Genomic DNA, 27,100 nt, shown 5'->3' on the forward strand with positions numbered 1-27,100 from the left:
GAGGAATATCTCCACGGTTCTGTGCCATCTACTTTGTTTCAACAGTTCCTACTCCCTCCCTGTCCTGGCCAATGCGCCGTGGCACTGTCAAGCTCCAGATCGCGCGCGAGGCATCCAGGCATCCTGTTTGGGTCTAGTGTCTCTTTGTCTTCCGCAAAATGTACAGTGCAATTACTTCCAAGTACCTACCTACATCAGTCTGACCTCTGTGCTTGTTATCTTAGGACTTTTGTCATGTATGACTTTATCCACGTCCGTTGTGCGTGATATTATTACAGGGCCAAATCCGGAAGGGTGAGGATACTAATTAATTAGTGGGCTTAGATCGTCCCTGCTAAACTTGAGCTTAATTAGACGAGTTGACGAAAGTGGACACCTCGGATACAGAAATATCACCTCCAGTGACGCCACACATGGAATGCGCCTGTGCCCTTAAATGGCAGATGGCACACCGCCCATGAGCCTTTTGCAAACCCGGGACAGGGGACTTTTTTTCTAACTGGTAGACCAATGCGTGTGTTGGTGTCTCTACATAATCTTTGGAAGACACCGGGTAGGAGGGAAAGTGGAATTGGAAAGGGAAAAGAAATCATGCTTTGTATCGTGAACCTATGTGATGCTTCTACCGTTGACACCGCACTCCGCATCGACGGGTAGTGAAAAGAATAAGCTTTGTAGGAGCGGTAATCGGGCCAAGACAACGGCATGAAGAGATCCCTGACCACTAAAGTCACTATTAGTAGGCCAATCCAACCTCCCAACTCAAGTAGTTGACTTTGCATTCAAATTCCGTCCATTGTCGTACACGCGATCACCAGTCCCATTGATGATGTGGTTGATGGCGCTGAACGGCTTCCCATCAAGCCACTGCGTAGTCAAATGATTCAACTGAATGCCCGGGCCTGTTGGTGCCTCGATAGCGTTGTCGAGCTCGACCTGGTTGTTGAAATTGCAGTAGATCCCAAGGCCCTTGGCTGTATGGGAGCTAACCCGATCACCTACTTTGTACGATGCATAGCCCTTGCTTCCAGTAGGCTGTTGCCACGAGGACTGGTCAGGGGGATCGTACGGGATCTCGGACTGGTACATGTAGACCTGTCCACCGTTGCCGTTCCAAACTGTCTGGAGCTTTTGAAAGTGCTCAACGAACAAGCCGTAGGCGATGACGTCGTGGCCTTCCACTGTCAGCCCATTCTCAGCCGCATTGACCGTCCAGCCAACGGCGCCAGGATTGCCGTGGTCGGCGCGCCAGAGCCAGATGTTGTCGAGGATCACGTTATTGGAGTGAATGGTGACGCAGTTCAGTGTCGAACCTGCTGCTGCGCCTCCCACGCGGCAGCAAATATCGAACAGAGCCGTGGGATTTGCGTTGTGGTCACTTGCACTGCTTGCGCCTCCTATTACCAGAAGTTGGGAGGTCCGAATCGGACCTGCATCGAAGATGATCCCACTGATTGATACGCCGCCGACGTCGTCGACGACCATGGCCGGCGTGCCGCTGTCAGGGACCAATGTAGCCATTCCGAGACCCAAGATCACGGTGTTGGGGTATTGGACCTCCAAGCTTCTGGAGAGGTGATAGACACCTGGCGTAAAAATCAAGTGGTAGCCTTGATGCAGGGCGTCGTTGATGGAATCGGCGGTGTCTGTCGCTGCTTTGGCGATGTAGAATTGACTGATTGGTAGTGTTGTGGCAGAGTCAGGGACATTGGACCAGCTTGTACCCTGGCTGCCCCTCTTGACGTTGGGAACTTGCACCGCGTAGTCATTCTCGAAGATGAGATAGGGCTTCTCACGGATGACAGGGGTCTTCTCTACCACGGTGAAAGGCTGATCGGGCCATGATCCGGAAGGAGGTTGGTCGTCGCCTACAAAGACCATGTTCCAGACACCCCCATTCCAGCTAAAGATGGACAATGTCACGTCAGTGAGTGTCCATGAGACTTGGCGTCCAGGAATATCTTCGATCTCTCTGCAGGGTCTGTGGAGAAGATGTGTCTTATCTTTGCACCATGTGTCTGTTCAACAGCAGGGGAAGCAGAGGGGATATGATTGCTTTTGATGCTCTCAGACATCAGCAGGGCTTATGGGGTAGACTTACTTTGTGAGAGTCGTGTTGCGAGTTAAGAATTGCTGCTGGGAACCGGAGATGATTTGTTTGTCAATAAGTGAGTCTGCAATGAAGCCGCCACTGGAATAGTTCGTTGGATAGCGCCAGTCGAAGAGAAAAAGCTGTCCGCCAATAATGTGCACCCGGCGTAAGAAGGTGGCCTGCGAGACCGCCCAGCCGCTGATGTCGCCATTGGTAGTAGGCACGATGGATAGATTCTCGACGCCGCGCCAGAAACTGTTCAGAGCCAAGCCTTGGGTACTTGTTGCCAACGATTGCACACCACCAGTGATTTTCACATCATTAGGTGAGTGACCCAACCCGTGCACAGTCATGTAGTAACCAACGTCTACACTCAGATTGTACGATCCTGGTTTGAAGAAATATGCTTGACGCCCCGGACCAAATTGGTTCGTGTCTTGACTCTGGAAGATGGGTGCTATGGTCGAGGTTATGTCAGCCATGGGCATGGACGGATCGAAGATGTGTACGTTGGGGCCAAAATCGGCTGGTTTTGGGTTTGTTGGTGTTGGACGGGATGCTGCGGCCATGTTGGTCTGTGATTTGAATCTGCAATCAGGACGGTGAGTGGTCAGATGGACTATGTGTTTTCAAGAAGCGAAGTCGGAGTTCCGTTGTTTCTGAATCTAGGTTGAGCCACAGGAGGTTTGATTTCAGCAGCGCTGGAGAGACCTTTATACTCGAAAAAAGACCTACTCCTTGGTAATGTTTCCTGTTACACTGGTGGTCTAATAGATAAGTGCACCACCCTCGTCTTCAGCCGCAGCTGGCTTTTGCCTTGTTCAAGCAACACATGGCAGGCAGAAGGGATAACGAGAGTGCTCAGGCAGCTTCATCTGAAGTTAGATCGCAAGAAGCATTTGGGTGTCCGCAGCAGGTCGTGATCCGTATGCATACGCTCGGGTCTTCAGCTGAACAACGACGATTCACTCAAGGAACTCCCCATCAAGAAACTTCACAACCGGTGAAGAAAATCTGTCAAACTGTAGCCAGCCGAGTAGAGCATGCAAGACCGAGGAGTCGTATGTCGAACAGGCTGATGTCTTTGGATGGTCAGGCGGACAGTGTAGCTGAAGCAACACGAGGTGTGAGGAGCCGAAGCTGAAGACGACAAGCACCGCGAAGGGTTGGTCTTGGCGTGACAAGCGACACGTGACGAAAGACATCGGCAGACCTTCCATGTGGGGTGGCAGTCATGCAGCCTGCATCCGGCGCTTGTCAGCCTCGTTCAGCCTTGCCAATATGCATCACCCTTTCTATGACCTCAGTTCTTGCCATGAAGCACCACCGCAGCCTCATAGACCCATATATAGCAGCTTTCAGGAAATGTAAACCCTCTCACAACCATACTGACGTGGACTTGTTCCTGTGCTTGCCTGAAACTTGGATTCCTCAACTGTTGATGCCTCGACTAAGGAGCCCACACCACAGACACACCTTGCTCCATCACCATGGATCATCTCCCATCTCCCGATAGACCCCTCTACACTCCCAAGGTACCATACGTCTGCAAGGGGACATATCACGGATCGGGGATTGAGAAATATCCTCGTCGAAATGGTTGGGATGTTTTGAAACTCCTTGATGGGGAGCTTGGAACTCACTCTGTGGACGAACTGGGGTCGTTCATTCAGACTTGGCTCTACTTCGGGGTCCTCGCCGACGTGTTGACCATTATTGGCCTGGAATTTGATCAAAGCGAATATATTGCCCAACTTCCATCTGGAGAAAGAGTCGTGACCTCCCTTCCACTGCTTGCACATATCTCAACCTGGCAGAAGAGGGCAGAGTCCCTTGCCCCTGATGAGCGCAAAAAACAAGGCAAGCAAGTTAGACAAGTGCTGGAAAAAGCCTCGCTCTATACGAATAGCCTTTTGACCAGAACTTCCCAGCCACCGTTGACGGGAATATCAGATGATATTACTCTGTCCATTCTCGTCTTGGGGTCTACACTCTTTCGTGCTGCATCCAAGATATGCTTGAAAGGCCTAGGAGCTCACTATGCCAATAACATCTTGGATACCGAGGAGTTCCCGGAGGCGAGGGAAGATGAAGAAGACATAAGTACTTGGGCCGAGCCGTAAGTTATTCTGACGTTTCACTGTCTGTGCGAGAAAGTGTATGGATTGGCTGTCTCATTTAAATCTGAAGTCGGCGTTCTCAGGATCTTTGCCTATCGCAAGAAAGACTCTAACCCACTTCCCAGATATTGGGGTTTCAGTAGCTTGTCAACAGCTCGATTGGTGGAACAGGGCTGGTGCACCCGGGATATCACCATGCTTCAAGACCTGTTCTCACCTGAATCAATACACTACATCACGTCACTGGGCATCACAAAGATAGCTGACCATTCAAAGTGCACTGGCTCTACATGTGTAGGAAATTACGTTGACCCTGAAGGTTATCAAACTCAGCACACGGAAGCTGGATGCGAATGCGAACTCATTGGAGCAGATCAAGACCAAGTCGTCTCGATCCTAGAAGGCGGCGGCATACCAGTTGTCGGCTTCTCATGGTATGGAATAAACAGAGACGAACCACTCTCCATTATCAAGTCGTCAAGTTCCACGCCATATGTTGCAATATCTCACGTCTGGTCGCACGGTCTCGGAAATGTCCGGACGAATGCCATCCGCAAATGTCAAATGATACGACTGTGGGGATATTTCCAAAAACTCCAAGGGATGGAACATCAGCCAGCCGAGACGCAGAGGTTCTTTTGGCTCGACACCCTTTGCGTTCCGCTGGCCAACGACGAGTCACGAAAAGCTGCCATTGCCAGACTGACCGAAACCTATCGTGAGGCAGAGATTGTCCTCGTTCTCGACCAGGATCTCCAGCGGTGTCCGATTCCGACTACCACGGAAGAAATTAGCATGCGGCTGGGTTGCTCGGATTGGATGCGCCGGCTGTGGACTCTGAAAGAGGGCGTCCTTGCGCGGAACCTCCATCTCCAATTCCTTGACGGTGTGGTCGACCTCGCGAAGGAACGCGAAAGACACGAAGGCAAAGTGTCCATATCCGACAACATCGGCTCAGACTCACGACAGCTCTATTCTGACATCGAGATACTCAATATTGCGATCGAAGGCTCAGACTTTGAGGTCACAAAGTTGATCCACATCTCCAATGCTCTCCGATATCGGTCTACCAGCAGAACAGGCGACGAGGCGATCTGCATTGCGACATTTCTGGGGTTTCACACAGATAGGGTCTATGACTTGCCTCCAGAGAGGAGGATACCGTATTTACTCTCCCACATTCCACAGGTGCCGCGGCACATCATGTTCATGGCGGGCACGAAGTTGCAGGATGAGGGTTATAGGTGGGCGCCTGCCAGCTTCTTGAACCGGAACACATCCACAGACACATACGCCCTGACGGCTGGATCTTCCGTGCCGCGGACCACTGCAGGCTTGAGCGTCGAGTTTCCCGGCTTTACCATAAAGTACGGCGGTGAGCGCTTAGACAGCGTCTTCTACATGATCGACCGGGCGGAGCGGGTGTGGTACAAGTTCGAATCCGCAAGACATGTCTACCCCGAGTGCGACGATGAGCCAGATTGGGAGGAGACCTTGTCAGCTTTGCCATCTCCGGCGGTAGTCATGCCACGGAACCTGACCGATGCCGATGCTGACGCGGGCAGCACACTTGTCTGCGCGCTGGTCTCACAGGCGCGCAGAGACGGGCCGACCATCCGGGTACGCTTCGAAGCCCGAGCGTTTGTCTCGCGAATCGTACAGGACACGATGCCTACCGAGCTGTCCACCATCCTTGAGGACCCCGATGCAGCCACCGCGGGAAGGATGGCTATCTGCGAAAGTCAGTCTGCGGATCAAAGCTGGTGCATCTGCTGAGTGGAAGCAGGGGAACCACTGCGCGGAACTCCAAATGTGAAAAAGATGACGATGCACCAGAATTCCTAGCGGAAGGCCTGTCCAACACTGAATAGCTTCGATGGCATTTCGCCCCGATTTATGCGGCCTCCTGTCCAAGTCTAGCATCTGCAGGCATGTGGCGAGCGTCAAATAACCAACCCAAGACTGTGCCTGGTCCGTAGAGGCTGTTGACGCTACTCAGTTCTTTCCCCCCGGCACCTTGATTCATTGTATACCGAGTATTGGAGTATCCACAGACAGATAGAGAGAAATAAATTCGATTGGATTCTGCCGACAAGGAGGGTGAATTTAGATGCACGGTGCCGCTTGAGCAGAGGTTTTGTATACAACAATCTCCAGGCATCTCGACCTGGAGGGGCTGTGCTGGGCTGCGCCACCACAATGCACAAACCCTGCAGAAACTTCGCCCTCGCGACTCGAATTCCTCGACTGTAGATTTCCAGACCACATTTCAACGCATACAGTCGTTGCACTGAAGATAAAAGGGAGGGAAAGAACCGGAAAAAGAAACGTGCGATGGCTGGAGCTGAGCTGATTCCATTCATCTAAGCATATATACATGCACGTATACCCATTCCTTCCCCGGCGCAAAGTTGTTGAGCGAAGTTTATAATCGTCGTCGTCGTCGTGCCTGGTCGTACAGACAGGCCTCGAGCCCGTGCGTTATTCCCCCCTTTCCTTGGTAGATGATCATACAAACAGAAAAAACCCTCTCAGCGTAACCTAGCCACGGTATGTCATCTGGCCATCAAAGTCCTGCATGATCATATCCCACTGTGCCCAGTCCATGGGCATATCCCCAACGTCCAGGTCCTGAGAGAAATTCGGTGGCGGCGCCAGCATAACACCATCTCCCGCAAGCGGGGTCGGGATGGGTTGGAAGGCCGGGAGCGGAAGCTGATGCGGGATGCCTGCGCCGCCGGTGGAAAACCCACTTGCAGAGAATTGAGGAGCAGTGTAGTTGCTGGTTGGCTGATCCGACAGCGGGGCGTTTTCCCACACCGTCTCAGTCGTCGAGTATTGGTCGCTCCTTTCTGTGCCAACAGCAGTTGCGCTGTCGGCATTCGTGGCTGCCTTGGTCGACGAGCTGGCGGCGGTCGTCGTTGCGCGCTTGAGGGGTCCACTTTCGCGCTGCTCACGAAGCTGCTTGATGTACTCTGGTATTACCTTTGGGAAAACGCCGTTGGTGGTCTCGCGCAGCGCTTTTTCCCTTGCGCTGTAGGCTTTGAGACACAGACTCCCGACTGCGACATGGAGAGGCTTCTTGTAATCCGTCACAAATTGAGGATGATGCCGGTAGATCTCGTCAATCTCTTGCCACGCCTTGTCAACGTCGTCGCCAAGTGTGCGTTCTTTGAGTTCACTGAGAATGTAGATGAAGGCCTGCCACACAAAGAACACTCGGGTGTGCCACATGAACCTCCGCAGTTGCTTGGATGAATGCGCCAAATTGACGCCTTCGAAGAGACTCATCGAGACGTTCCACAGATACTCTTTTTCTGCGGCCGGGATTTCTTTCCCGTTTGGCCATTTGCGGGGATGGTGGGCCATGAGCCTCATGCTGTTGATCGCCCCTCTCCCGATTATGATGGCCATGAATTGTATGGGGTTGGAAGGATCGCAGTATCTCAGAAACTTCTCCTCCAGGCGCTGTTCCAGCTCATTGATGAAAGAATCCCTCTCCTCGAGGTAAGTCGAAGAGGGCGAGTCAATTCGAAGAACCTCAAGGGCGACATTCGATCTCTGCCTGAACTTCTCCTTCCAATAATTACCCAGCTCGCAGCGCAAGAGGCACGAGATCATCTCCGTGGGTCGTGTGTGAGAGATCGGCGGCTCCTTCATCTCCGGGTAAATGTCTTCGTCGTTGACATTGCTTGGTACCAGGGTATCAGACAAGGAGAACTCGCCGGATCGGCCAGAGCCACTGAGTTCCGCCGACCGAAAATCCAAGGTGGTGATTTGCCACCACAGACGTCGGCGCATTTCCGTCTCAAATGGAGAGACCCCCAGATTCGTTCCATCTCGATGAAGTCCCATGCCCTGCCCAATACGGCTAGCCACTCCGGCCAAGGTCCAAGTGGTTCGCGCATCGTAGTCTTCGCGCATGGTCAAAAGGTAGAGGAAGAAGGCCTGGAGAACCACCAGCTCCGAGGTTGCCATGAACCTCGCCCTAGCAAGAGCTTTTCGGGTCGCATGTCGGTATCTTGCGAGCAAAATCTTTCGGGGCTCGCCGAGCTTCATTTCACACTCGTCATCGTCGATCGAATAGAGAGCTGAACTGTATATTGCAAACATCAAGGCCTCGAGACCTCGCGGTAGGTTATCGAGCTGTGACGAGGCTTGGACCAACGTCTTATGAAGGGTTGGTTGGTGGATCAATTTGGTCATTGGATTGATGTTGTCCAAAAACATTTGCCATAGAATGAGGATGTTGGCTGGCGAGGGATGTAAATGTTGAACTGGGTTACTCGAGGGGGTATAGCCGAGAATAAAGTCAGTGCTCTCCTCAATGAGAGAGCCGACTTCATCCTCATCATCGGAGTACTCGGCGATAACTTCATTGGGTTGTCGAAACTAGAATCGTAACATCAGTCATTCCAGATGGCCAACATGCAGAATATATTCCTATAACACACCGTTGCATCTGCCGGTGGATAATTTCGTGAAGTTTGAGAATCTTACCTCGTCAGAGAGACTTGCCCAAAGAGGGTTTTCAATGAAGCGGGATTTCCCTTGATCCACAATCAATTGACCAGATTTTCGGAGCTCGGGCGGGTAGGTAAGGAAGATTTCGCGCTGCCTTGCGAGCACGGTTTCGGCGTCAGGGCTCAGTTGGTGGGGGGAGGTGATAGGATGCGAGCTTGATGGACTCCCAAGTGTTGTTGACGCAGCTGGCCCCGTGGAACCGATCTCGGAGTCGATGTCAACGCCCTTGCTCTTGAGGAGTTCTTCGCATTTCTTGAGTCGGGCAAGCAGCAGGTCCTCTTGAGTGCGTTTCTTCCTGCGGCGGGGAGCTGGCGGAATGCGAAAGATACACTCGACCTTTGACTTGACGCAATTGGTGCATGGGCTCTGCTTGTCGCATTTGACTTTGCGCTCAAAGCACCGAATGCAGGAGAATGCCTTTGCGGGAGGCGGTCCAGCGCTGCTCATGTCTTCTGCCAGATCCTTCTGGTCACGTTCCGGGGTAGAAGAGTGCCTGATTCGTGGCCTAACTACGGCGGATTGCTATCGCTTGTCGCAATTGGGCGCCAGCACCGTGAGAACTATCATGTCGATCTTTAACGTGGAAGAAAGGAATAATAATCTGGATACACAGAAGAGATATAAATTGCCTTCAGCCTGGAGGATGAAGTGATTCAACATCAATTGCCGGACTGATGGTTGATGGCCATTGGCTGGAATGAAGCTGTAGCTGCAGATGAAAAATCAGGCAACAAGGAAGTTGAACTGCGGCAGCGATGGTGGTGGAGAGTCGCGCAATTCAGGATACGAACAAGATACGAGGAGCCCGAGCCTCTGCGCCGATGCCAAGCCATCACGTGCAGGATGCGGCTAGTCCACATTCAGTCTATACATAACACACATTCTTCCTGCTTTCTATTGTGGTTCTCTTTCTTATTCTTCTTCTCCTTCGCCGTCAAGGACGAGTATCTCCGACTTCAGTCCAATCTTATACACTGAGAAGCTGAGGTCGATCTGCAATCATCTACGACTAGTTACCCACCTCGCCCACTAGGCGAGCATGAAGGTCCAATAGTCGATGACTCAGCAAATTGCACCACTCACAGGAAGACACTGCGTATTTCCGCCCTCGCGTGTTTGCGTGGGGATTTTTATTTCGGGCCGAGTTTCACCGTCAAAACAATTGTGATGCAAGTCCCTCGATGAAAGAGTTGCTGTTGATTCTGGTCACACCTTGGATATTATTATTAGCCCTTGCAAGGGTGATGAAGTCCCTGGAGTCAGGCCTCCCCAAACGCAACTCGACTGCCCAGTGTGCAACTAGGCTGTGCCCGGCCCACCAAGGTTTGGCTAGCAAGGGCCCGAAAGTTGGGTTCTTAGGGTCTCATGTTTGTTGATCCTTCCACAAAGAGGTGCTTATTTTGATGGGGGTGGTGTTTCAGTGCCTCCCAATTCCGCGTGGTAGGGCTGGACTATTTATCTTTAAGTGTGGCCCGCCCAATCTGTGAAACCACATTCTCGGAGCAAATCTTTTCTTGCTCGCCTAACGGCTTTTGATCGGTTTATTGTTGTGGTTCTACGGTCCCCAATCTCAGGACGATTGGCACCAAGAGGCACAACAATCGGAAGCAAAAGGCCGAACCAACTTCCAACACCCAACATCATCGTTCCCAGCCTTGTCTGTGTGGGCGGCTGAGTAGCTGGCCCCGTCAGCAAAGCCATCCCCAGATTTTGGTGGTGGTCGATCTGTTGCTATTGGACAGGCCCACCGTAATCCGGGCGACAAGGCGGGTATATGTCTCGAAGATACTCTCATATTCCCTCTTTTCAATGCATTTGGACTCCTCCGTTGGCTACTCTAGAGAATTTCGGTAGCTGTTGATTGACAACTTCATCACAGTTTCCATCATGTCTGTCACTAATCCTGGGTGGTGTGCAGGCGACACCAGCGATGCTGCAAAGGCACTTCATACCCTGCTGAAGAATTTAGAATCCCACAAAGGAGGCAAACGGAAGCACAGGGACGACTTGCAGTATCTGCAACACTACTTGCTCCCAAGGCTTCGCCTGATCGGAGCTTACATCAAAGCCATTGACGATAGCGACAACCATCCGCGCAAAGGAGAGTGGGAGGCTGATCTGAGAACTCTGGCACAGGCCTGGCAAAAGTTCGAAGAGTACCTCAAGAGCCGGCATGGGCTCCTGTCTGAGAACCCTAGCGACGGTGGTGTGAAAGAAGACCTGGCTTGGACCTGGGATGAGCTCTCAGAGAAAATCAAAGAGATCAAGCTAACAGCCAGGGGTGCTTTGGACGATATCGATAGACTCATTCTGCTCGAGATATGGTATGTTATTTCTCAAGTACTTGAGTCCCGCGATGTGCTGACAACGGCACCTTCAGCGAGAGGTTCGGCCTCGTCCTGCCGAGACTGGACAACATGTTCGAGAAGATTGAAAGTTACGGCGAATGCGTGTCGACCTACCGGAAGGACGTCCAGGAAGTGTTGTACACGATCCGCTCCAACAAGCAGGATTTCAAATCGCTGAAGAGCCTGCTTCACGGGAGCATGACCGGCCTCGCCGAAAAGATCAGCGACAGCCAGAGCGAGACTGAAGCCATCAAGTCGCAGCTGCAAGCCATGTCGGAAAAGCTGGACCGCCTGCTGGCCCGGCTTGCCGAACAGCGCAGCGACTGCACCACCAAGACCGACAGGAAGTACCTGGACCAGCTGATCAAGGAAGTCAAGAAGCAAGCCGCCTCGGTCGCGCGTCTGCGGGCCTCGATCGACGAGACCATGGGCCTCATGGCCGAGTTCTTGCGGGCTTTGGAGAAACTGGATGTCAGAAAGGGGATTTCGCATTGTGCCGCCGGCGCGCTCGCAGACTTGAACGACATGCTGAGCAAGACGACGAGTTCGCTGGAAAGACTCTGCGAGAGCCTCATGCGCCAGACCGCGCACGTCATGTTCAAGAAGGCTTGGTTCTGGCGACGAGAAAAGTCGACAGACGAAGCTCCCTCTTCCGATCACGACAACAGCGAGTCCCATGAGAGCCCATCGGAGTCTCAGCCGGCATCTCCGAGCGCGACGAACGGTGAGGACACCGAGTCCGCAGATTCCAGTACACTCCTCGAGCAGTCGCCCGCCCCTTCGAATACAAATACCGATGCCGCCCTGTCAGAGACCACCACGTCTTCATCACCACCCATGAGTATGGCACTGCCAGCCAAGTCTGCAGGAATCTCCATCCAAGACCTGGCCATCATCCTCGCGTCGTCACCGGAAGAAGCAGCAGAAGCAGCAACAGCCATCACCTGGGCCTTGTCAACGACCTCTACTACTACTTCTCCACCGCCTCTGCCGCGCAAGTCTTCGGCCCGCAAATCCTACCAATACGTGCTGCGCAGCCTGTCTCAGCGCCAAAGCCACCTGGAGCTTCCCTCTCTGCCTGCTGTTCCGGGCCGGACGACTCCACCACCACCGCCGGCAGCAGGAGCAGGATTATCACCGAGACCATCATCGCGGCAACACTCGAAATCGTCGTCGTGGTCGTCAATGTCCTTGGCGCTGTCGTCGTCGGAGATGGACTCGCCGTGTCCGCAGATATTTTCGGCGCCATCGTCGTTGCCCTCTGCGCCGTCGTCCGTCTACGAGTCTTCGATCCCGGAGATCACGACCTCGTATGCTTGTGCTGATGATACCACTGCTGCTGCCGCGGCCGCCGCCGCCGCCGTGGGGGAGAGTGCCAAGGAATCATCGCTCCTCGATCAGCTCGAGCGGCGGTATAGCTCGGCAGTCGTGCCGGCGTGCACCTAGTTTTCACGCACAATTTTCCTCAGGCGGAAGCCGAAGCCAGGGCTAATGCCCAATTCAAGTCGAGCAACGACGGTCAACTGGCATTGGGTAGCTTTAGCATTCGGACAGGAGAAAGCACAGAGATTTTCAGGTTCGACTTTTATCTTCTACGATGTTCTTAGGGTGGGCGCTTACCTTTAGGGGGGGATGAAGGCGGTTATTTTCTTCTTGCCATCTGATCCTGAAGATTGACAATCGTGCTTTTATGAGTAGATACCCGGGTGTTTGGGTCGGGCGTTTTAGGATACCAAATATTTATCTACCTAGGTAGACCAGTATTACAGACACACTATTTTTCTGGCTATTTGTCGGTTGGAAATGGGCGGACATCCGGGAGAGTTTTGCGCAAGAAGTTTGTTTTCTGGAGATTCCACTCCGTTGCTAGCTGGCTGAATAGCACAGCGTAAACCGCTTTAATGCTATTGACTTGAACCGATGGTAAATGTCGAAAGGTTCTGAGCATTCTCCTTCCCTATCCCGGGGACGCCGTCGAGGAGGCTTGCTCGCCGTCCATTCCCCGTCATAAGTCCCTAGATTGGCAAACGTTCCATCATCACCTAGGTGGGTATCCTCAACGCCATCTTGGCTATCCACCGACACTTCAACCATTCACTATCACCCCGCCGTTCGGGTGTAAGCTCTGCCCGCTGATCATGCTGCTGTCCGCGCTTGCTAGGAACACAAAACACGTGGCGATTTCACTCGGTTGCGCGGGCCGACCCAGGGGCGAGGTGAACTGCTTCTGCGCGTCTTCGTTCATGGAATACGGGATCAGAGGCGTCCATACTGGGCCGGGACAGACGGCGTTGACTCGGATGCCTTTGCTCATTTGCTGGTTTGCCAGACCGCGCGTGAACGCGACGATTGCTGTAGGACATTGTCAGAAATGATCTTACCCGATAAAGAAGGATAGGGGAAAGGGACTGACCTCCTTTGGTAGATGTGTAATCGAGCAGATCAGGGCGTCCGATATAAGCGTTGATGGATGCGTTGTTGACAATAGTGTCGCCGGGCTTCATATGCGGGATGAGAAACTTGGACAGGTAGAAATACGGATGGATGTTGGTCTCGAAGGTCTTGTGCCATTGCTCGATGGGGATGTCTGTGATGTCCATCTGCATCATCTGGAAGGCGGCGTTGTTGACCTATGTCGCCGTGTCAGCAGACTATAGAGGGGATAAGGACCGCCGTACATATCACTTACCAAGATGTTGACTCTGCCCATGATCTGCAGCGCGGAGTCTACAACCTTCTGACAGTTCTCTGGTCGCCTGAGGTCGGTGGCAAGGAGATGGCACGTCCGCCCGAGTTTCTCAACCCGGCGCTTAGTCTCCTGAGCATCCTCTTCTTCTTCTGGCAAGTAGACAATGAAGCTGTCGGCGCCCTCCATTGCATATAAAATCGCTATGGCCCGTCCAATTCCACTGTCTCCTCCCGTGATGAGAGCCTTCTTGCCCTCCAGCTTTCCGGCCGCCTTGTACGGCAGCCATCCGCCGTCTGCAGCTGGGAGCTTGTCATGGATGGCCTCGACAGGCAAGTCACTCTCTTTGCCAGGAGGGTCTTGTTGAGAGACTGGCGGCAGGAAACCCTGCTCGAATTGGCCTTTGGTGCCGGTGGCTTCTTTGACTGTGTTTTTAATTTTGTCCATGATTTAACGAGGATTCAGCTGTACGTGAAAGGGAAAGGGAAAAAGCATCGAACAAGAGAACGAAGAAAAGGTGAGATGAGGCGTTATAGTTGTGATATTTCATTGTTGATCCCATAGAAGGATTTCTAGAGATCAACGTCATTCAGGATACTGATGTCACCGAATCCTCACACGTGGGAGGGCGGAAGCATGTGCCTAGGCGGATAACATTCCCGGCAGATCCAGGCCATTCTTCTGGCATCTTCAAGCTGCCTCACAGGAGGAAATCGCATCACGTTCTACAAGGAAAAATTTCAATGTGGCGGAGGCAAAGATGAAGTGAAAGTCAAGTGAAAAGTCGACGGGAAGTAAGAGAAATTCCCAGCCAATGAGGGAAAAGGCTTTGTCTGACACCTGATTTATCGTCTTGGCGTCCACGACCTCCTCGCCCACTCCTCGCTTGTCTCGATCTTCCACCTTCCCGTCCCTATATATCCACAACAGCATCTTTTCCTCATGATAAACCCTTACATACAGTTTTGCGATCTGGAGAAATGCAACGTTGTCATTGGAGCAGCTTCATCTCCATCCAGGCACCTATGCTCTGTGCTTCCCTCCTCGACGAATGAGAATACCTCTCCTTTGTCGTGATCTCGGACGCAGCTTCGTCCTCGGGCCCGAATGGTCAACACCCACGAGATGTTACCGGTCTCTAGTCCATACTAATCCCCGCTCTACCCTCGTAGATCGAAAGAGATGGCTCTACTGCATGGCCGCTTTCAGTATGGTCACTTCATTCAATAATTTTCTCGCGTCCGAGAGAGTATATGGTCCTTTTGCCTGGTGCCTATTCGCCCTGAACGAATGGTAGGTTCATCATGAATGAAACACGAGACCCATCGAGCCTCGAGCATTAATATCCTCACTGCGTTCCCATTTTTTCAAGGATGTCTGGTTTGTAAGTTCAAGTTTAGTATCTCTTTGGTCTATAACCATATCTCTGGCAACCTTCACAACTATGGCGCAGAAGCAGCCCTCCACGGATGCCCAGAGCCACTCTAGCGGAGATGCTTCGAAACCAACAAATCCACCAGGTGCTGGACCTGTCGACCAGGATGAATATCCTCCCGTGTCAAAGGTTATTGTCATTGTCGCTGCAATGATGTGTACAGCTTTCCTGGTTGCACTGGTAACACTATCAAAATACCCAATTCCCCCTTTTCAAGGACTGACGAGCTGGCCAGGACCGTCTGATCATCGCAACAGCCATTCCCGTCATCACCAACCATTTCAACTCCCTGGCTGATGTAGGTTGGTATGCATCAGCCTACCTCCTCACAATGTCCGCATTCCAACTCTTCATCGGCCGGATTTACACCTTCTACAACCCCAAAACGGTATACATTGCCTGTGTAGGGATATTCGAGCTGGGCTCTTTGGTCTGCGGCGCTGCCCCGAACTCCACCGCCCTTATCATCGGCCGTGCGATTGCCGGGGTGGGCAGCGCAGGCATCTTCTCTGGGGCCATCACAATGATCGTCTATCTCGTCCCCCTGCAGAAGCGACCTGCCTGGACCGGCATCTTTGGCGCCGTGTTTGCGATCGCTTCGGTCGCGGGGCCCTTATTGGGCGGCGTGTTTACCGACAAGATCTCTTGGAGGTGGTGCTTCTACATCAATCTGCCCATTGGTGGAGCTATGATGGTGGTGCTGTTCTTCGTACTCCAACTCCCAGCCGCCGCCACGGACAGAGCCAAAGTCCCCTTGAAGGAACAACTCCGAAAACTCGACCCAATCGGAACGGCGGTCTTTATTCCTTCTATTGTCTGCCTCCTCCTGGCTCTACAGTGGGGTGGTACCACGTACAACTGGTCGAACGCACGCATCATTGTCCTGCTGATCCTTTCGGGAATTCTGTTCGGCATCTTCGTCTATCTCCAACATGCCTTCCAGGAGAACGCCACCATCCCGCCACGAATCATCAAGACACGCTCTGTCTCCGCAGGGGTGGTATATGCCTTCTTCAGCGGATCAGGGATGATGACCATGGTCTACTTCCTCCCGATCTGGTTCCAAGCCATCAAAGGCGCCTCGGCTGTTCACTCGGGAATCATGAATCTTGCAGCCGTATTGGGCATCACGTGCGCCTCCATGCTCGCGGGCTTCGCAACCCGCAAGATCGGATATTTCACGCAGTGGATGTACCTTTCATGCATCCTGACGTCCGTTGGCGCAGGTCTCATCTCTACCTTTTCGACCACTACAGCCCACCCAAAGTGGATCGGCTACCAGGCCATCTACGGCATGGGCTTGGGTCTGGGAATGCAACAGCCTAGTGTCGCCGCACAAGTTGCACTGGCCCGCAAGGACGTGCCGACGGGTGCATCGATGATGTTCTTTGCGCAGACGCTGGGTGGCTCCATCTTTGTGAGTGTCGCCAACAACATCTTCGACAACAGCCTCGCCACGGACTTGCGGAAAATCCCCGGCGTCAACGCGGACGTGGTCACGCACGTTGGAGCCACAGACCTTCGCGGCATTGTGCCACCCCAACTCCTGCCCTCGGTGCTCGTGGCATACAATGACGCAATCAGGAATGCCTTTTACGTCGGCGTGGCTGTATCTGCAGCGACCATCCTCGGCGCTCTGGCCATGGAGTGGAAGAGTCTGAAAAAGGTCGCAGCGGCGCAACAAGCCGCGGCCAAGGCGGCGAGAGAGGCTGCGGCGAGCCAGCAGGGCGATAGTAAGCCCGGGTCGGCCGATGGGGCACAGCCGGAGACTCAGGAGGGCGATGGAAGGACCGAGCAGGAGCCGGTGGATGAGAAGAAGCATGTTGTCGAAGAAGTCTAGGAGCACTATCGATGGCGGATCTCAACCCTCTTTTCTCAGCTTCCGTGCCCTCAAGCCAATGCGTGACTACTAAGATGATACGAAGTATTTTAGGCCTCGAATTGTATGAGAACAGGTGTAGAAATAGGATTAGACGATATGCAGGGGAGGATCGAGAGTCTCCATTCAAGCATTTCATGAAGAGATACAAGAAAACTGGGATACCACTTGTTGTTTATTCTGCAAATGTTTTCTTGTTGAGCACACTTCTGTGCAACTTTTGGTATTCTTTCTAATTGTGATGATACATGTAGAAGCCCAAGCTGAGCAAGAACCAACCTTTGATGCCGTTATGCTCCACTCCCCCCTTCAACGAGGGAGGATGATGCTCTGCCACAAGCAATCGACTAACAACTTCTGGTAGGATGGTTCACCCTGTCTTTCCGGCACCGGCACTAATGGGGCACACTTGAATTTTCGGTCCAGCTGTCCGCATCGAGGTAAGTAAGCTTGGTTCTGGGAACATGATTTCCGCTTTCACGGCCCGCTCCCGGCACTCAGGATGTATCCGCCATCAACAGCGACGGTCTGGCCATTGAGGTACTGGTTCGTAGCTGCGAAGAGGATTGCGTTGGCCATGTCGCGGTCCTCTCCCGGCCGTGTGGCGGGGACCTTGGACTCGTACTTTTCACGGGGGATGTGGGATTTTTGGTCATCGCCGCTCTCTTTGGCGGTCATTTCGCTGGGAAACACGCCGGGGGCGATACTGTTGATTCTGATCCTCAACCCATTTTGCGCGACCTCGTTGGCCAGCATGGACGTCAAATGTATAGCGGCGGCTTTACTTGCGTTATATGCAAAATGGTGCTGACTCGTCTTGACGATGCCCGAGATGGAAGAGATGTTGATGACGGTTCCCGAGAAGTTGTCGTGCTGCTTGTGTGCCGCCTGCAGAAGGGGGAGGAAGGCGGTGGTCATGAAGAACAATTGCGGGACGTTGGTCCGGTAGGTGTCGGTCCACATGTCGAAGGTCTCGTTCTCGTCGTCGAATAGGTTCTTGGACATTTCTTCCGCCGACGACGCCTCGGTTTGCTGCGTGTTGAGCGCGATCCCGGCGTTGTTGACCAGGATGCTCAAGCACGACTCCTTGGACGAGATTTCGGATACGAGTTTCTTGATCTCGTCCTTTTGCGACACGTCGGCCGTCATGGCGATGATTTGCCCCGGGATGTCCTTGCCGTAAAGCTCGGCCACGCGCTCCAGCTTCTCCTCGGTGCGGCCGCAGATGTACACCTTGGCGCCGTTGGTCGCCAGTGCCTGCGTGATCATCAACCCGATCCCGCTGCCACCGCCGGTCACGAGAGCGACTTTGCCCGAGACATCGAACAGCCTGTCGAGTTTGAAGTCCTGGTTGCGCGAGTTGAGTTGATCCTGATTCGACGACATGGCGGAGAAGTGGCGTTGCAGATTCTGGAGACGGGGCTGAGCCGGCGTCGTGATGGCCGCGGGGTGTGGTTGAGACAGATGAGATGTAGCAAGGCGAGGTCTATGAGCAGTAATGCGGGCTGAGGTGGGCTTAAGACGAGTTCGTAGAGAGATGTGATGAAGCTTGGGCGGCATTGAGGTTCGAGATTCGAGAGGGAGAGATGGTCAGCACAGTGTGTGATATGTTTATATGTTTATACAGATGACAGTATCGCTCTTCACTCCTCACTTGCCGCTCACCTTTTCACGCTGTGAAGCAATGCAAATGGCTGGGCTGCTTTCCCACACCAAGGCTATGACGCCCCGATGATGAAATGCGAGAGACAGTCGGATGAGGCCGCGGATCTCTTTTCCGCCTCATGGTCTCCTTGGCTTCTCTCCTTGACCTCAGCTCTCAGCACTGTCAGCAGAAATAAATCAACAAAAGCCCACACCTCGACGGGTCCTGCCCTTGAGAACCACCAGCGGTGCCGGTAACATATGTCAAGAAACAAATCGTGCCAAGTTACGAGGAGAAATGGGGGCCTGTAATTTCGTGCTGAAATCGGCATTTTTATTGGCTACCAATTTCCAAGGACTTTGCTATTTATGAGGATATTAGACGACCCGCTTGCTGCTCTCCGCTTCGGTAAAGAGAATACAAGAGAGTTTCAGAGAGGATGTGGGTTTTGTAACTCACTGTACCTTTCTTCATAACTGTGATCTCAAGAGGTCTGGAGAAACGCTTTCTTTATATACTAGAGTAGTCTCGGTGTGTCTACCTAGGTACCGAGTACGCCTACGCGAACGCGATATAAATTATCGGGGTGTTTTCACGTATTTGGCCTTAGACCTTTCTGGCGAAGGGTGCCGAGGGTCTGAGATGCTGAGACAATCCTGCACTGGCTCATATTGGAAAGCGAAAGATGAGTGAATTGTTGGTAGCTAAGTTTCCCGGGAGCGTTACGAGTGCTAGCTACCTTCTGTGTTACATAAGTGGTAAGCCAGACCCAGCCGTGCCTTCCGTGACGCTTCTGAAAATCCCGCCTGTGGAGGAAGACGCGTTGGAGGCCACAGGAGACAGAAGAGACGTCTTTGGGGGGTTGCCATTTCTTCGTCTGCACGTCCAGGTGAAACTGCGAGGAGTACTGAGACCAGAATGCAAGGCACAGCTAAGAAGCGTGGTCCACGCTACGTACTCGGTGGACAGGTAAGTGGAGATGCTTTGATCTGGTTTGCATATTAGGCCGTGGCCTATCGCGGTCGGATCACCCTGTATGGGATCAAGACCGTCACAATCTTCTCTATCCGACACCTTCCCGCAAGTCTAGATTCACGACTTCTTCTCCTCGCTGTCTGCGGCATAAAGCTCCTCCTCTCTGATCTGATGCTTGGCCGATTTCCTGGCTGAAACGCCGTTCTGGAACTGCATTCGCCGATATCAGTCAGAAAATGTGAATCAACGACCGAAAATGGGGTAATTTGCTCGCTTACCATAAAATCCAGCTCGCCAAAAGTCCTGTCCTTGGTCTCAAAGAGGCGGAAGTAGCCCCACAGCAAGGTCAAGGTCGCGAGGCCGGCCCAGAAGAAAGCCTAGAGTCACCAGCGATTAGCAAGGATCATAACGGATAGGACACGCAGTTGCAAGAGACAAAGGTAAGGGAACATACAGTCTTGCCCTTGGCGTTCCACGCGCCCGGAGAAATCAACTCGGGCTGGAGCAGTCCGCCGCAGATGATGTTCCCGACATAGTAGGTGCTGCGAGCCAACACGACAGTCTGCGTACGGAGTCGCGTCGAGCCGATCTCGGCGACGAGCGTGTAAATGATGGGTCCCACGGACATGGAGTACGCGCCCAGCCAGACCAGACACAGAATCGACTGTGCCCACGCGAGCTTCTTGGTCTGCGAAGGCAGGGCCAGGAAACCAATGGTCCACAGAATCACGACCAGAAAAGCGAACCCCACCAGCCAGATGGTGCGGCGGCCCCAGCGGTAGATGTACAGCCAAGAGATGATAGTGCCTAGAAAAGCGATGCCCGTGCCGGCCAACGAGATAGCGTAGGCGGCATTGGCGCTGATGCCCGTCTGTTGGAAGAAGAAGGACCCGCTATAGCAGAGGGCGCCGCCGTTGGTGATCTGGGAGAGGAAGCCCATGCAGGCGATCTCGGTGCGGCGGCGGTTCGTGCCCCGGAATGCATCCCAGAGGGACACACCGGCTCTCTCCTGGAGCTCGAGCTTGTTGGTGTGGACCATCATGGCGATGGTGGCGTCGATTTCACCGTGATGTTCCGGTTGGGTCAGCCTCTCCAGCGACTTCCTGGCGGCCTCGATTCGGTCTGTTCGCACAAAATACCACGGCGACTCGGGTGCAAACCAAGCTGCCAGGAAGAGCGGAATCGGCCATGTCCACTGCACGGCGAAGGGGATGCGATAACTCCACTCGGTGGTGTTGTTCACGAGGCCCTTGAGGACGCCGGCGGAGATGAACTGACCAATACACCAGCACAGGTTCACGTAGGCCGTGAGATAGCCACGGATGGATAATGGCGTGACCTCGGCGGCGTACGAGGGACCGGTCGTGGCAAAGACGCCCCAGGGGATGTTGCAGAGGAATTGCCCGACCAGCATGACCTCGATCGTGGGGGCGAAGAAGACGATGAAGATGAGCCCGGCTAGTGCGAACAGGTTGAGCATGAGCACCTTGCGGTGGCCCCATCTGGCAGTGGCCCAGCCGTTGAGCAAGGCGCCGATGATGTTGGCGAAGGCGCCCAGGCAATTGAATCGCTGCTGCCAAGTCGCCGAAATCTGGTAACCACTCTCCTCGTTCAGGAATTGACCGTACTTGCGGCGGAAGCTGGGGTAGCCATAGAACGACCCTAAGAGTGTGACGTCGTACCCTTCCATGACGACGGTGGTGGAGATGACTGGAGCTTGTATTAGTTGTGGTTTGCTCTGAGAAGAACTGGCTAACTAGCTCGCCCGATGTCTTTTAAGGGCCCAACGTACGGATCGACCAGAATGCGGCACGCTTGTACGTCTTCAAAGCCTGGAAGACGCCCATGCTGTGCTCTTGGGCTGTGCCCTCGAGGGCGCCGCTGGCGAGGACAGCATCCTTGAGGCCGACATCCTTGAGGTATCCGAGTGTATCGTCTGAGGTCTCGGCGTGGATGGTGTCCCCAGCCTTCTGGTCGGTGGTCATCTTACCGAGGTGGTGAAGAGGGCAGGCTAATCACCATGTACTGTGGAAGATGGGACGAGTGATGGAGTCCTTTGAGAAATCGCAACAACGTACACAGAAGTGGATGGATCCGGCCTCTAAATACACTCGAGACTTGATACAGGCGAGATTACATGTGGCCTGGCATATTCCTGGATCGATCCAGAACCTACCACATGCGAACCATCCTCAAGCGATACCACTCTGCCGGGTAAATCCTTACCGTCGCATCGCTTTGAGAGAATCTGCCTGCCTACCACCCCTCAAACAGAGAGGTGAGCGCAGAGTCGCCCAGATTGTCTATCGTCTAATCCACCGGGCTCTTTCCGCAAGGAGAACTAGAGGGAAGAACGAACAAGAAATACGACATTACCTCGAACTTTATTTCGATCCTTTTGTTCGCCAAAGGTCTATCTATCTACATGTGGGTTGGGATGGGAAACTCGGCTGATTAGAATAAGCGAGTTTGGTAAGTCCTCGTTGGGAAACCATGGGGCCCCGGCTTTTGGCTGTACGAACCTCTCATCCCCAGACTGGTACAGGTGTTGCCCAGAAACTAAGGGGTTCCTTGTCCACTCTGGGGAAAAGGAGGGCGGGGACACCTGGTGATTAGCCGGAACTAGCTGATTCCTTCCTTGCTACCTAGGCATGTACAGGTACATAGCGAGATCAAACAGCTAACCCATTCTCTCCTGAAATGGAAAGCTCCCGAATCCTCCCTCCTCTCGCACACATTTCTAGGCTAAATTCATAACCAATCGTTTCTTCTTTTGAACAGGAACGCCCCAGTCTCTCTGCATCTAAAATTCTAACCGACGCCTAACGGTACATCTTCGGTAGCAGTGCAAGCTCCAAGCCTATCTTTGGTCTGGGGCACGACAATCAGGGGCAGATCTGTGGGGAGAGGGGTGTGGTTATTGCCCTCGACCGAGGTTGCCGCCGGAAGATAACCCAAAGTATACTGAAGCATCACCAAGTGGGAGGAGACCAGCTTCCCTTGTTGACAACAGTTCTATTGTGCTTTTGCTGCGGTGGCTTTTCCTCGTCGTCCCTCCTCCGCAATCTTCGGTTGGATTCTGGAATTGCGAAAGGTGACATACCGGACAAGCGAAATTCCGCTTACATACCGCTCTAGCGCGGCGTCTTTGGTCCTTCAGCCTTGTGAATAGTTTTCTTGATCACTGCTTCATACACCAATTCTGCTCCATGATCGAACATATTGTTCCATCACGCTAGTCTGCTCCACTTCATCACATGTGTATAAGCCGTCTTTGTCCTCGACATAATCGCATGCTTCATCAAAATCTTCGTATTCGTCGTCTACATATCCAACCAGTTCGTCGCGTAATGGATCCGAATGGCCAATGAAGATATTGTTGCGTCGGATTGGTCAGTTGTGGCATTAACTCTTCAGTCGGCCTTGTTATCTTACTTTGGACCACGGACCTACGGGAAATCTGGGTGAAGAGGTGGGACAGTTTCTTCGCCTTCGCCGCTTCACGACCAACCAGCACTGCAACCGGACATGATAATGTCTTGACACCTATTCTTGCGTAGTAAGGCCACTTCATAGACAATGGCCGACGATCCCTCTTTCTGTAACCTCCGAGAAGCAGTTTGTCGATTCGCTTTGTATTCATTCGGTTTCACGTAAGGATCAATAATATCACGATACTCAGCGGCGAATCTTGACCTCTCCAGAGTCCATTTGCATTTTTCACACTTGAGGATTCCAGCATTTGGCCTGAGTCATGACTACCTACCTAGGTAAGCCATCCTGAGCTGTAGCTGTAGAATCCTGAGCTCGACTTGGCGAGCCCTCGACCGCGTCATAGTATCCAACCACCCAGCGAAATATCTGCCCAACGTCTCCAAGATTCAAGCACTCCCGCCAGACCTGTCATGAGGCTAACGAAGAGACGTGGATCTCGGTGGAAGAAATCGGGCGACACTGAAAGAGCTGTGAGGCAGATATTGAGGAAGAGGGGAAATGCGGCCGAGGCCGGGCCGGACCGTAGATCATCACGTCGGTGATACAGTACTACCTAGGCACGTAGGTACCTCGCGAGTAGGTACCTAGATGAAGCAGCCAAATTGCCCCTATAGTGGATCAACAATATTACTTCTACTCGGTTTCTTTTCCCCTCTTCGCCATCGTCCTTTCGAGTCCCGTCGCAGTGTTAGATTTTCATCTCCTGGAGCTTTGCCATAGCAAATTCCAACTTTTCGAGGGACGAGCCTGCTGCCGCAGCCCTCCAACCATCATCAAAGTCATGATCGTCAAAATCATCCCCGTCGTCATTGTTGGTGTCGCCTGCGGTTCTCGCGGAATTGTTCCTGGATGATAACGAGGAAACAGTCCAAATTACCAGTCCAACAAAAACGACGAATGCCGCGCCCGTGACAGCTCCTTTCATGTACTGATTGGCTTCATGCGCATGTGCTGCAATGATTTGCATCTCTGACGCTCCTGATCGAACTTGTTCCTCAAGCTTCCTTACTCTTTCGTTCAGACGTCGGTTGATCCAGCGCTGCTCCTCATCACTCAACTGATTCTGTAGTCGGATGATATCATTCCTGGTCTCGGGACGATTTTTGATTCCCATCCTGGCGATATTATCGACATCCCCCTTGTTCAATTCGGTTTTTTTCTCCCAGAAGACGAACTTGTCCAAACGGAAAAAAGAATTTTGGACGTTGATGGATGCGTTGGCTGTGAAGGACTCAGAGTGGCCAGGAAGGCGAGACTTTGTGGGAGGCAATCGTTTCGTCTGTTTCTTGGACTGCGAATTCTTGCCCATTTTCAGTGCTCAAGAGGACAGGCAACCCTGATCCAACCCGTCAGCTCACCTGATGTCCGAGCATCCAACAGGGCCTACGGAGGGCTGCCAATACTCACCTCTCACTAGGGGAATACGATTGGAGTCGTTCAAAATGAGGCTCTGGTAGGCCCGTGCATCGTCGCTTGATGCTAACATGGAAGAAATGTCGCCAGGTTTGGTCAAGAGCGACTAGCTTGGAGCCTGACGCTCAATTTGTACGAGGGCGCTCCCACCATGATACGTACAACGTTCTCAGCCTAACAAAAGACTCTTGGCCGATATGCGCCCTCACCCAATCCTGCGGGGCTTGCAGAATTGACCGCTATGCGACAATCAATTCCCCGCGCCTGTGTCGGTTCCCGTCTTCTTTTTGTTGACAGCCCATTCGCCTTTATGAATCCTCCCTAGCTCTCCCTCAGACTGCCTCGCCTCGACTGGCAGCATGACACCGCTGACACTAGTTATGCTGGCCGACCAGGCTTTGACGCACTCTGTGGCGCTATATTTTCATTACGATCAACTCTCCAAAGCGGCGGGGACCTTCTCAAACGAAGTACGACAACTCCACAAGCGAAGCACTCGCGTTTCGCTCTCCCTGTGTATCTTCGGCGAGCTTTTGCGTGGCGATGGAGCCCGTGTCCTCGACACTAATAATCTAAAAAGCAAGAATGTACAGGAGGTGGTTGATGAGGCATCCACGGCTCTATTTGAGGCTGCTCATGATATTCAAAGGCTCAAGATCGCTCACAACACTCGGGAGACCCAGGAGACGACCATCACAAAAGTTTGGGACGGGCTTAAATCATACGTCGGCTACACTCTCTCCCCTGCAGAGAAAGAACAGGCCATGATTGCGATTTTATCATCCAAACTCGACGACGCGGAATATGATCTCGCCAACCTCAACCACATAGTCACAGCTACCATCGCTAGGATGGTCAGCGAGCTTCTCGATCGGGAGCGGCAGCCGAGCCCAACAAAGCTTTTCAGGGCATTCTGGACCCGAAAGCAGCGAGTACCCCCAGCTCTGTCTAGTGTTGTGAATCTGAGTCGCCGTGAAGCCAAAGCTTGGGTCGAGACTTTGTGTGCCAAAGACGAGACCTACCGCTGGTACAGGTTCGAAATCAGGCGACGAGAGGTTTTCGCAAACGTTGACTTGACGCAGTTTCCTCGGCGACACTAAGGTCGTGGTCCTACTCGGAGAGATCTCAGATGTGAACGAAATAGTCGCCTTCCTTCTTTGGAACGTGGGACAGCATCCCGAACTTTACAAGTGTAAGAGCACAATCAATTCCAAGCTTTCACAGCCTCGAGTTTGACTACTGGCTAACTCGCTGCTTAGTGGACAAAACGCGCCAGCTCCTAACATACCCTCGAGGCAGCCGCAAGGATGTTACCGTCCTTGTCTCCGAGGCACCTCAAGATGGCTGTGACCGAGTGTCTCTCAGGTTCCTCAATCGAGAAGGCAAGTCTCATGACTCTGACTCAGTCTTATTCCTGGAGATAGGGATAACGGTTCTTCAGATGCCCGTAGCCTGCGGACTTTGGTGGACAATTGCGAGGTGAAGTTTGCTAGTCACATCGATGGTGTTACATGCCGACAAGGCGCAAGCAGCCCTGTCAAACCACTGATCAGTTCCTCACAGTCGCAAGGCCAGCACCACATCAAATACATTGCGGAAGTACTGGAGCTGCACCCGGACTGGTATCGTCGCCGTGATCGTATTTTGTTTCTATGGCCCGATCAAGGCCCCGGGTTCATGTTTCAAGGTAGAGGTTCCCCATTGCCCGGCAGACCAGTCACTTGCAGAGTGCTAACGAGAATCAGATCCGGGCAATGTGAGCTACAAGGCCGGTGATTATTCGGTGTCGTTTTATGGCGCAAAAATGACCGTCATGAAAGACGGTATGGGCCATCGGCGCCGCCAGAGTCTGCGGTATAGCAACTACGACGATCGTCGAGGAGGAGACTTCAAGATTCGGTTCGGGACCTCTGATCGTAAGTGCAAAAGCCACATGGTCCAACTTCATAGGGTCGAGCATGGTGTTGACATTCTTCACAGACGCAGCGAAAGTGTACAGTCTCCTCAGGAGTAGTACGACGGCCGACAACTAGTCTGCCTTCTCTCAACATGGTCAGGGATCTCGGAGAAGGATAGGCTCGATAATAAATGTGGTCGTCCCAATTTCTCACCGGAGAAGAACACGTCTACCACGAATCACGAAGCGACGGGAATACGTGGGTTTTTGAACCATGTCAGCAGCTGCAAGACAGAAGAAGCCCGGCATTATCAACAAGATGCGCTGAGCTCAACCACGAGTCGGATCGTCTGGAACGGATATCCCACTCTACAAACTCACGCTTGACTTGAAGCAGTGCCTGGGCTTTTGGACTAGGGGTGGATTCAGATCAATCCGTTCGTGCCTGATCATCATGTCTTTCTTCTGCATAACGAATTTCCCTTGTATTTTACTGGGGTTTGTGCACATATACGAGCCAGGGCATTTATCTACATACGGGGGAGAGCAGAGTAATATTCCCCTTGTACGTTTCCCCTTTCAAATACGAAC

General features: G+C 52.8%; 10 protein-coding genes across 10 annotated transcripts; 4 read left to right on the forward strand and 6 right to left on the reverse strand.

Moving 5' to 3' along the window:
• Positions 1-762: 762 nt before the first annotated feature.
• Z520_07764 (uncharacterized protein) lies at positions 763-2,661 on the reverse strand (the record flags this gene model as incomplete). The annotated part of the gene is made up of 2 exons (XM_016778261.1): positions 763-1,903; positions 2,102-2,661. 2 exons carry the CDS (start codon positions 2,659-2,661, stop codon positions 763-765), a joined length of 1,701 nt encoding a protein of 566 aa, XP_016630621.1.
• A 921-nt stretch (positions 2,662-3,582) lies between these two features.
• Positions 3,583-5,988, forward strand: Z520_07765 (uncharacterized protein; the record flags this gene model as incomplete). Its single annotated transcript, XM_016778262.1, has 2 exons — positions 3,583-4,211; positions 4,338-5,988. 2 exons carry the CDS (start codon positions 3,583-3,585, stop codon positions 5,986-5,988), a joined length of 2,280 nt encoding a protein of 759 aa, XP_016630622.1.
• A 765-nt stretch (positions 5,989-6,753) lies between these two features.
• Z520_07766 (uncharacterized protein) lies at positions 6,754-9,183 on the reverse strand (the record flags this gene model as incomplete). The annotated part of the gene is made up of 2 exons (XM_016778263.1): positions 6,754-8,604; positions 8,713-9,183. The coding sequence occupies 2 exons, from the start codon at positions 9,181-9,183 to the stop codon at positions 6,754-6,756; spliced, it is 2,322 nt and encodes a 773-aa protein (XP_016630623.1).
• A 1,440-nt stretch (positions 9,184-10,623) lies between these two features.
• On the forward strand, positions 10,624-12,530 carry Z520_07767 (uncharacterized protein; the record flags this gene model as incomplete). The annotated part of the gene is made up of 2 exons (XM_016778264.1): positions 10,624-11,060; positions 11,117-12,530. The coding sequence occupies 2 exons, from the start codon at positions 10,624-10,626 to the stop codon at positions 12,528-12,530; spliced, it is 1,851 nt and encodes a 616-aa protein (XP_016630624.1).
• A 640-nt stretch (positions 12,531-13,170) lies between these two features.
• Z520_07768 (uncharacterized protein) lies at positions 13,171-14,217 on the reverse strand (the record flags this gene model as incomplete). The annotated part of the gene is made up of 3 exons (XM_016778265.1): positions 13,171-13,436; positions 13,498-13,714; positions 13,774-14,217. The coding sequence occupies 3 exons, from the start codon at positions 14,215-14,217 to the stop codon at positions 13,171-13,173; spliced, it is 927 nt and encodes a 308-aa protein (XP_016630625.1).
• Positions 14,218-15,214: 997 nt separating this feature from the next.
• On the forward strand, positions 15,215-17,045 carry Z520_07769 (uncharacterized protein; the record flags this gene model as incomplete). The annotated part of the gene is made up of 2 exons (XM_016778266.1): positions 15,215-15,385; positions 15,441-17,045. The coding sequence occupies 2 exons, from the start codon at positions 15,215-15,217 to the stop codon at positions 17,043-17,045; spliced, it is 1,776 nt and encodes a 591-aa protein (XP_016630626.1).
• Positions 17,046-17,561: 516 nt separating this feature from the next.
• On the reverse strand, positions 17,562-18,470 carry Z520_07770 (uncharacterized protein; the record flags this gene model as incomplete). Its single annotated transcript, XM_016778267.1, has 1 exon — positions 17,562-18,470. The coding sequence occupies one exon, from the start codon at positions 18,468-18,470 to the stop codon at positions 17,562-17,564; it is 909 nt and encodes a 302-aa protein (XP_016630627.1).
• A 1,351-nt stretch (positions 18,471-19,821) lies between these two features.
• Z520_07771 (uncharacterized protein) lies at positions 19,822-21,689 on the reverse strand (the record flags this gene model as incomplete). The annotated part of the gene is made up of 4 exons (XM_016778268.1): positions 19,822-19,914; positions 19,983-20,081; positions 20,159-21,414; positions 21,497-21,689. 4 exons carry the CDS (start codon positions 21,687-21,689, stop codon positions 19,822-19,824), a joined length of 1,641 nt encoding a protein of 546 aa, XP_016630628.1.
• Positions 21,690-23,887: 2,198 nt separating this feature from the next.
• On the reverse strand, positions 23,888-24,508 carry Z520_07772 (uncharacterized protein; the record flags this gene model as incomplete). The annotated part of the gene is made up of 1 exon (XM_016778269.1): positions 23,888-24,508. One exon carries the CDS (start codon positions 24,506-24,508, stop codon positions 23,888-23,890), a length of 621 nt encoding a protein of 206 aa, XP_016630629.1.
• A 463-nt stretch (positions 24,509-24,971) lies between these two features.
• On the forward strand, positions 24,972-26,645 carry Z520_07773 (uncharacterized protein; the record flags this gene model as incomplete). Its single annotated transcript, XM_016778270.1, has 6 exons — positions 24,972-25,639; positions 25,695-25,804; positions 25,872-26,059; positions 26,176-26,299; positions 26,358-26,528; positions 26,593-26,645. 6 exons carry the CDS (start codon positions 24,972-24,974, stop codon positions 26,643-26,645), a joined length of 1,314 nt encoding a protein of 437 aa, XP_016630630.1.
• Between the last annotated feature and the right edge of the window lie 455 nt (positions 26,646-27,100).

This window comes from Fonsecaea multimorphosa (assembly GCF_000836435.1).
Source record: "Fonsecaea multimorphosa CBS 102226 unplaced genomic scaffold supercont1.16, whole genome shotgun sequence".
NCBI classification, from domain to species: domain Eukaryota; kingdom Fungi; phylum Ascomycota; class Eurotiomycetes; order Chaetothyriales; family Herpotrichiellaceae; genus Fonsecaea; species Fonsecaea multimorphosa.